The sequence below is a fragment of the Elephantulus edwardii genome, unplaced genomic scaffold (genome assembly GCF_000299155.1).
Source record: "Elephantulus edwardii isolate Elephantulus edwardi_28Jun2011 unplaced genomic scaffold, EleEdw1.0 scaffold00494, whole genome shotgun sequence".
Classification (NCBI taxonomy): domain Eukaryota; kingdom Metazoa; phylum Chordata; class Mammalia; order Macroscelidea; family Macroscelididae; genus Elephantulus; species Elephantulus edwardii.
In genome coordinates, this window is record NW_006400244.1 from 199,509 (window position 1) to 209,271 (window position 9,763).

Here is a 9,763-nt window from a genome sequence, read left to right on the forward strand (position 1 = left end):
TGCACTCCTGGCTGTCATCTGGGTAGGGAACTTGAACCTCTCTGAGCTCCAGGTCTTACTTGTGGGACAGAGAAGAATGGATGTAGTGGGTCCATAAATGTCAGATGGAATGTCAAACTGAAAGAGGTAGAACTAGTTTTCACATTGGACTCTCCCAAAATTTTCAAGGACAGAACACCTCTGATCCTGAACTAAAATGAACACCTCCCTCAAACTCAGAATGGGCAAAGAAAATGCCTACAAAACTAGAACAACTCCAACATCCACATGGTGACTCTTTCTCTATTCCCTCCAGGACAGACCCCAGAACCACCCTCCTGGGCACAGAATTCTGTCTTTAATAATTAAAGATCTCCCCTCTGGCCAGCAGACCACCCAGGGGTTAGCCCAGGACACAGTGTGGACATGGAGATATTGGTACAGAATTGTGAGCTAGCATGGGGGAGGTCCCACAACTGAGGGTGACATGCAGGACCCATCCTCCCCTCTCTGGGTTCCTAGGGTTCAGACTTCTCTGCAACTACACAGCTCCCTCCAGGCAGTCCTGAGCTCTGCTGATTTGCATAACTGAAGGCTCTTCAGCAACAAGAGAACTGGGCACAGGGGGAGACCAAACCCAACATCCTCACAGAAGCAGGTCTCTGACCATCATCACCATGAACTGGACCCCCCTCATCCTCACCCTCCTTGTTCATTGCACAGGTGCTGCCTCAAGTTATTCCCTCTCCCACCCTGACAGGCCTGGTCTGGCTCTGAGCTCAAAAACCCAGCCTGCAGGGGGCAACTATGCTCATGGACCTGCAGCCCTGGAGACACCACCTTTGCCCAGTGGAAGACTATCATTCCTCCAGGGCTCCCTGTTCCAGCCTAACCTCTGGGCCCTGTAGGGGCAGAAGGGAGAGGATCCTGAGGGTTCACAGATTTCCTGAGTTCAGGGGAAGGTGGATTCCTGGGGTTGAGCCCCTTAGCTGTAACTCTAACTCTCCTCTCTCCTGCAGGCCCTGCAGCCTCCTATGAGCTGACTCAGGCACCCTCAGCATCAGTGGGCCTGGGAGAGACAGCCCGCATCACCTGTGGGGGAGACAACATTGGAAGTAAATATACTCACTGGTACCAGCAGAAGCCAGGCCAGTCCCCTACACTCGTCATATACAGTGATAAAAACCGGCCTTCCGGGATCCCTGATCGGTTCTCTGGCGCTAACTCAGGGAACACGGCCACCCTGACCATCAGCAGTACTCAGGCTGAGGACGAGGCTGACTATTACTGTCAGGTTTACGGCAGCAATGCTGGTCACAGAGACACAGGCACATGGAGAAGTGAGACAGAAACTTGCCACCATGCCTGGCTCGCCCAGTCTCTCCCCCAGATCACACTGAGCAGGACAGACTTTCACTTGCTGTTACTTAGGTGTTGTCGAGTAGAATATGACTCATAGTATGACCCTGTGAACAGCTCTGAACCCTATCCTATCCTCATCGTCCTCATCATCTCTGACACATTTATGCTCATCGGTGCACTCACTGAGTCAGCACAGCCCGTTAGGGGTCTTCCTCCATTTCACTGCCCCTCTACCTTTTCAAACCTCAGCCTTTATCTCCTGATACATGAGAACAACTTCCTGGGCCTCTAGATTGTGGCACATGCCAGAGTCAGTGAAGCAGGTCTTTCTATCACCCCCAGCTCCCTAAAGGCCCCCAAGATTCCACCTAACTCAATACTACTTCCAACTCAAAGCAACACTGTGGGACAGAATGAACTGCCTCATGGGATTTCCCATACTATCAGTCTTTGTAGACACACACAGTACTATTTTGCTTGTTTGAAGCAACTGATGACTTCAAACCATCCAGTCCCTCACAGCTGAATACTTTAACCACTGCCTCACTAGGCTTCCTTTTTTAAAGGACTAGAATTACAACAATTTTCCACATGTGATGATTAAGGCTGGTCAAAGAGTGTTAAGAGAGATAAGAGATGGCACAGGGCCCCGTGGGACATGTTATCAAGGAAGGAAACATCTAGAAATGGGTCACATCTCTGAGGTGACAGCACAGATTGAGGCCAGGCCCAGTGAAATCATCATAAATTCAGGCCCCAGTTACAGATTAGGCACAGGCATAACAGCAGACACTGCTAAGGACATCAGTCCCTTACAGCCAGGTGAGTCCAATGAACTCACCGCGGGTCCCTAAACATCTCCCCAACTTCCCCAAGACAACCATCAGGACCTCTAAGGAGTCCTCAGTTCCACTAAGTTCAGAAAAAGCCCTCAGGTTTCATTCTTTGGTGTTTTCTTCTAGCCACACCCACTCCATCTGCCCAGTCCAATTGCATGGATGAAGTTGGTTGTAACTTACTGGATTTTCATTATTTCTTGTTGAGAATCTTCATCTTTTTCAATTCCCCTTTACCATTCCAAACACAATGTCTTTTTCCCCAAACTGGTGCCTCCTGATAATCCCAAACTGTGTAAGATTAATTTTCACCATCCTTGTCTCTAAGGATCAACCTAGTTATACTTCCTACAAGACAGATTTATTTGTTCTTTTGGCAGTCCGTGGTGCAGGGGTGAGGAATTCTGTTTTCTTGATGTTGTGTTATGATTCATATTGAAGGCTGTAGTCTTTGATCATCTTCAGTAATGCTTTAGGTCTTCACTTTGAAAAAGCAAGGTTGTGTCTTCTATACTTCTACATAATGTAGCTGTTGATGAGCCTTCCTCCAATTCTGATGCCACATTCTTCTTCATATAATCCATCTCTCAGGTTGGTTTGTTGTGTTGTTTTTTGGTTGTTTTTTTTTTACCCAGCAAATAAAAATATTTTTTTAACTTGACCTATTATTACAAGGGGTCAGTCACTGTAAAAGGCCACCATGCTGAGAAAGGTGTAGAGTCAGAGAGAGAATGACCACCAACAATGGATGATATAGTGACTACAACAATCAATGGGGCAGGATGGAGCAATGTTCAGATCTGCTGTCGTACGGTCTCCATGAATCATGGTGGACTGGATGACATCAAACCACGTCATAGCCAGAGTGCGTGTCCTCTGTGGTGGAACGGATGCTACAGGTAATAGGGTGTCCTCACAGGGTCTTCATGTACAGTGTTCTTGGTAAATCTTTACAATTGATCCCAAAGAGAAATAAGCAAATAAGAACATATTTAAGGTTTGGATTATTTAGGGTTTTTATTTATTTCTATTTCGACCACTTTTTGGAGTTTTTTCTTTCTTTTTTTAAAATTTGTCTGATGATTTACCAGTTACTAGAACTATGTGTCCTCTCATCATCTTATGATTATCTTGTAAGAAACTGAAAACGTACAGCATATACTCTTTGCTATGGTGTACTGTGCACATATAACATTCACCAATCCCTGTAATCTTCTATTTAGATATCTGCTATTTAGTACTAATAATTATATTCAAGGAGGAGCTCTGGTGACCAAAGGTAAGAATGTGTGCTGCAATCCCAAAGGCACACGGTTCAAATCCACCAGCTACTCCGCAGGAGAAGGATGGGCAGTCTCCCTCCTTGAGATTTAGTGCCTCTGAAAACCTGTTAAAAGGTCAGTGGTGTGTCTGTTATGACTTGATGACACATAATAACAATAATTATTGTTCTAATACATTGCAATATAATACAATAATAAAAATATTATCATAACTATTGAGACTTAAACCTTCAAATTCCCCCCAGGTCATCTTTATTCACCCCCTTCCCTGCTCTGCTTGAAATAAAAAAATCTTGTTTTGGAGTCTAGAGCCCTTGTCAATTCTCTCTAATCATTTGAGTCCTCTAGACTTTTTCACAGTTTTCAAGAACTCCAGCCTTCTGATCTGTCCACTGCAAGCAGCCACATCCCCGCCAGGGCTCCAGAAGGACTCATACGGTGGTGGCTATGAGCTCATTACTCACAGGCTCCTTCTCAGAGCATATGTGCTTTTTCCATCTGGGACAATGGCCACATGGGGACTGAAAACAGGACATATACATTCATGGAACACTGGGTGGTGTGACAGGCCTGAGGCATTCTCATGCCAGGGAAGGAAAATCATCGTGACAGCAGAGTTCCAACTGTCACTTAAATTTAGGGCCTCTGGGAACTGTATCAAGAGGATAGGTGAGGTTACTAGGAGTTAAGGTAGTGATGGCATTTTCCTGTGGACAGGGGCCTGATCTGGGCACCACGTTGTCTGACTAAGGCCAGAATGGGGGGTCACTACAGTTAGAGCTCCCCTGGTGTTGAGCATTTCCTGGACTCACCAGCTGCTACCTCATTTGATTACCTGCACCTGTCTGATCAAGTTCGCTTGAGGTGCCTCCAGGGCCTTGTGAATTAGTGTTCAATCAGTGGATTCTGGGTTCTATTCCTTTAGCTCCCAAGTAGACACCACACTGACAGCAGGTACTTACTCCTCCCTCCATCTTCATGGCTATAAGCATGGGGGTAGTTTCCTGATGGCAGATCTTGTCATCACCTTCCAAAAAAGAAGTGTAACACAGAGCTCCAGCACCATATCATTTAGGGTTTTCCGGCTCTCTCATTCTCTCCCCCTACATCCTTAAATATAAAAGTATACATGTGATTTCACGAAGTACACAGATGAGAATATAAACAATTTACCCCTTCTTTAAGTATCTTGAGATGATGTCATCACTTGACTTTTAAGTTGAAGCTTCCAGAGAAGCAAAATAAGTGAAGCTTAGAGAGTTAGAAAGATATATAGATAGATATACATATATATCTAAAAGATAAAGATAGATGATATAATGTTAGATAGAGATAGAAATAGATAGCTAGAGATAGAAATAGATTTAGAGATATAGATGATAGATAGATAGATAGATAGATAGATAATTATATATGTTATCTATCTATCTATCTATCTATCTATCTATCTATCTATCTATCTATCTAATTGTTTTTCTTCAAGGAAAAGTCTCCTTGCGCAGGGGCCATGCTAATCTTCTCTGTATCGTTCCAATTTTAGTATATGTGCTGCCCAAGCGAGCACTAAGGAAAAGTCTCAAATCAGGAAGGAGAGCTTCTCCTGACTTACCTAGCTGCAATGGTTGACAAAAGCAATATTGGCAGGTACAATGGCAGACTTCTGCTTGGACATGATGGATACATGATCAATAAGCTGGCTACTGGCTTATTGTTAAAGGAATTCAAGAAATCACACGCTGATCAGCAGATGCAGGACGTGCTCCTGGACCAAGGCAGCTCTGCAGCACAGCACGAGTGCACTCAGCCTCCAGGGGGCAGCAGAGATCACAGGCACAGATACTAGAACGGGGACCCTGGACAGCAGCCGGGCCTTTTCCCAGGATCCCAATATGCAGTCAGGGTTCTCACTGTGACCTCAGACCTAGAGAAGGGTGTTATCACTGGAGTATATCCCTTGTCACTAACTCTGTGTCTGTTGGATCTAGGTTTCAGAGACATTCCTTTCTCTGATCATAGGTCTAAAGCTCATACGTCATATAGGCTTAGTTCTGACATAAAACTGTCATAGACCCAAAGATCATCTCCTTGGAATACATGATTGTCTTTCAACCCTACCTACTGAGGAACAGCAAGTCCTGCTACACACCTGCTCTAGAAGTTTTGTCCACATCCATGTCTCTGCTTTCATAAATCTTCTCTCTAGGGGGACAGGGAACGCATTTCATTCCCATGGTCCCCATGCCTGGCATATGCACTGCTCTCATTTCTATACTTCATTCATTACAGTTATAGTGTGATGCTTCTCCTAGCACCTTAAGGCATCTCACAACACAATTACAGAAGGTGAGTGAAGTCAGCACTAGGCTCTCATCATCCCCAGTAAGCCTGTCTTTCAGCTCATTATCCTTTCCTGGCCTCAACTGCAATCTGAGGACAGCAGGCCAAAGCACATGTCATCTGCCCTGGATGCTCCGACAGGGCAGACTCTGAGAAGTAGCACTTTACCCTTCCCCGGGGCACTTATGGTTCTGCACTCCTGTCATCAAAGTGGGAAGTTGCACCTGAAGAGCTCCAGGACTCACTTGAGGACAGGGTGAGGATGGATACAGGGGGTCCTAGAATGTCACAGGAAAGGTTCCAAGTGTGGAGTAGGACTAGTTTTCTCATCTGACTCCTCCAAAATGTTCAAGGACAGAACACCTCTGATCCTGGCCTAAAATGAACACTTCCCTCAGAGTTAGAATCAATAGAGAAAACTTCACCGAAGACAACATTCAGATGGCTAACAAACACATGAAGAAATGCTCAAAATCCCTAGCCCTAAGAGAGATGCAAATTAAAACAACTATGAGATATCATTTCACCCCAGTCAAAATAGCAAAATTTAACAGAACAGCAAGCAACAAATGCTGGCGAGGTTGTGGAGAAACTGGAACCCTGATTCACTGTTGGTGGGAGTGTAAAATGGTGCAACCCCTGTGGAAAGCAGTATGGCGCTTTCTCCAAAAGTTGCAAATAGAGATACCATTTGACCCAGCAATTCCACTACTGGGAATATACCCTGAAGAGACCATAGCTGACATCCAAGCAGATATATGCACACCCATGTTTATTGCATCTTTGTTCACAATAGCAAGGAGTTGGAAACAACCTAAGTGCCCATCAACAAACCAATGGCTAGAGAAGCTGTGGTATATTCGCAGAATGGAATACTATGCTGCATTAAAAAACAAGGAACTCATGCAATATTATTCAAAATGGTTGACTCTGGAGAACATTATGCTGAGTGAAATATCCCAGTCACAAAAGGACAAATATTACATGATGCCACTGTTGTAGAATGGGACTGTCCTTGGGGTTGGGGAGAGACTGAGTAAGATGGGTTCAATAATGTATACTGCACTGAAACAGAGGAGGGAGAAAACTGTTTAAAAGAGATATATAACTAGGTATTTCTGTCATCACAGGAGACTAGAGCGAGGGCTACATGGTGGAGGGGACCTGGGGGAGGGTTTGTAAAACAATGAAAGAATCTTTTACTTTTCCATAATTTTTGGACTCATGTACTTATAACTTGTTAGTCAAATTTGTGTCTTCTAGGTTGCAACACCCCCATGATACATCTTGAAGGATATGAACATGTACGGCCAAGCACAATCAATAAGAGTGCATCTAAATTCCAAAATCAATCTCCATAATAGTCTATGTGTTTCCTACTGCCAAAGGGGCCCTTTAGAGTAGTGAGAGAAGATCTTCACCCTGAAACCCACAGCGTCCCTTTTCAGCAGGAAGTAGCTAAGAGAATACGCCATCCCCTTTTCCTTATGACTCAGGGTGAAGTCTCTCTCAGGGAGGAGTGATAGGGAATGGCAAAGGATACACTGACAAAGAAGATTAATCAGAACTGGCTTTGACAAGCACTGTGGCATTTGGACAAGAACAAACTGGGAGGAGGGTAGAGAGAATAGTGCAACAATGAATGAATGGAAACCCAAAATCTCTGTAAATGTTTATGAAAATTAATAAAATATCATTATAGAAAAAAAAAGAATCAATAGAGAAAGGGCCTCCGATCTAGAACAACCCCAACATCTACACAATGACTCTCTCGTCCCTCCAACACAGGTTCCAGGATCACCTCAGGGACACATACTTCTGTGTCTTACATAATTAGAAAAACATGTCACCTCTGGCCATCTCTGGGGTAATACCACTCAGGTATTGCAATTTGGACATGGAGAAGTTGGGTCGGAGTTGTGGTCTGGCATGGGAGAGGCCCCAAGACTGAGGGTGGTATGCAGGGCCCAGCCTCCCTCTCTGTGTCCTCAGGGCTGTGACTTCTCTGTAGCCAAACAGCTCCTTCCAGGAAGCCCTGAACTCTGCTGATATGCATAATTTAAACCTCTTCAGCAACAAAATAACAGAGCCCAAGGAAGAACACGCATACTCTCAGAAGTAGGTCTCTGAGCATCAGCACCATGAACTGGACACCTCCTTGCTCACTGCATAGGTACTGTCCCTAGTTGTTAACTCTTTCATCCCTTGAATCCCTGAGAGGCCTCATCTGATTCTGAGCTCAGACACCCACCCTGAAGGGGGAAGCTGTGCTCATAGGGCTGGAGCCTTGGGAACACCACTTTTGCTGAGTGCAGGGCTGTCCTTCATCCAAGGGCTCTCTCCTCCAGCCAAGCCCCTGGATCTTGTGGTAGGAGAGCAGAAGAGTTTCCCGTGGGTCCACAGATTCCCTGAATTCAAAGGAGGGTGGATTCCAGGAGTTGAGCCCCTCCGCTGTCACCCTAACTCTCCTGACTCTCTTGCAGGCCCTGCAGCCTCCTATGAGTTGACTCAGGCACCCTCAATGTCAGTGGGCCTGGGAGAGACAGCCCACATCACTTGTGGGGAAAACAACATTGGTACCAGCAGAAGCCAGGCCAGTTCCCTATACTGGTCATCTATGAGAATAGCAAATGGTCTTCGGGGATCCCTGACCGGTTCTCTGGTAGTAACTCTGGAAACATGGCCCTCTGACCATCAGCAGGGCCCAGGCTGAGGATGAGGCCAACTATTACTGTCAGACATGGGACAGCAGTACTGGTTGGTCACAGTGATACAGGAAGATCAAGAAGTGAGACAGAACCTGCCTACCATGCCTGCCTCACCCAATCTCTCCCCCAGGTCACACAGAACTACATTCTCCTGTAGAACTTTCCAGTTTCACCTCAGTTTTCATTCTCCTAACCCACCGGAGCAACCTCCTGCATCTCTAGGCACATCCCAGAGGAAAAGGGCAGGTCTTTTTGAGCTATCACCTCCAGCTTTCTAAGACTCCCAGGCTCCAGCAAACTCACTGCAAATTCCAACTCACATCCACCCTGAAGGAGAGAACTTGGATGTCTCATTGGATTTCTCAGGAATTCTGGTGGCCTAGAGGCAAGAATCTGTGCTGCAATCCTGAAGGCACGTGGTTCGAGGCCACCAGCCCCTCTGCAGAAGGATGGACAATTCTCTGGTGTGATTAACTGTCTCTGAAAGCCTGCCAGCTATGGGTCGGTTTCAACTCTATGATACAACAACAACAATTCATCTTTACAGTAAAATGTTCCTCATTTGGAGCAACTGGTGATTTTTAAACCGTCAATTCTTCCATTCTCAGGTGACTCTTCTAACCATGGCATCACCAGGCTCATTTTCTAAGATGCCAAGATCTGGAATTCCCAGTGGATCTCAACTTTGAGAAATGAGGAAGAATTTACTCAGACAGAATCTCAAAGGGAGGTTAAAGGGTTTACAAAGATGAGAGATGATGTATGGTCTGTGAAACAAGTCTGTCAAGGGGATATCTCAAAATGGGGCAAATTTGGAGATAACAGCACAGATTGAGGACCCAGAGAGGAAGCTCCAGAAGCAAGTCTTTTCAGGAAACTTAAATCTTATAAATTAACTGTTTGCAGTGCTATAAAGATCATTGTTGTTGAGTACCCTCAGGTTACACATATTTTTGTACCCATGAAAAGCATATGAGCATATTTAAGGGCCTTAACCCACATAGGGGAACTCTGTGGGCTAGTGGTCAGGAGCTGTGCTGCCAACCCAAAGACACACTGTTCGAATCTTCCAAGTGCTCCAAAGGAGAAAGATGGGCAGTCTCTTATCACGTAATTAAAGTGCCTATGAAAACCCACTGGAAGGTCAGCTAGGAGTCAGTTGTGACTTGATAGTATACAACAACAATTCACATAGGAGCAAATTTAGAAACATAAATAGACTGTCAAATACAACAAAAATCATACACTCAGAAGAGGA

At 45.2% G+C, this 9,763-nt stretch overlaps 1 protein-coding gene across 1 annotated transcript in view; it reads left to right on the plus strand.

The window, feature by feature from the left end:
- The first annotated feature begins 656 nt into the window (after positions 1–656).
- LOC102847470 (immunoglobulin lambda-like polypeptide 5-like) overlaps positions 657–9,763 on the plus strand; it is a 52,316-nt gene continuing 43,209 nt past the window's right edge. Inside the window, exons 1-2 of the mRNA XM_006903021.1 lie at positions 657–702; positions 999–1,273. Of these exons, the coding sequence (XP_006903083.1) occupies positions 657–702; positions 999–1,273 (321 nt within the window). The remainder of the gene's footprint in view (positions 703–998; positions 1,274–9,763) is intronic.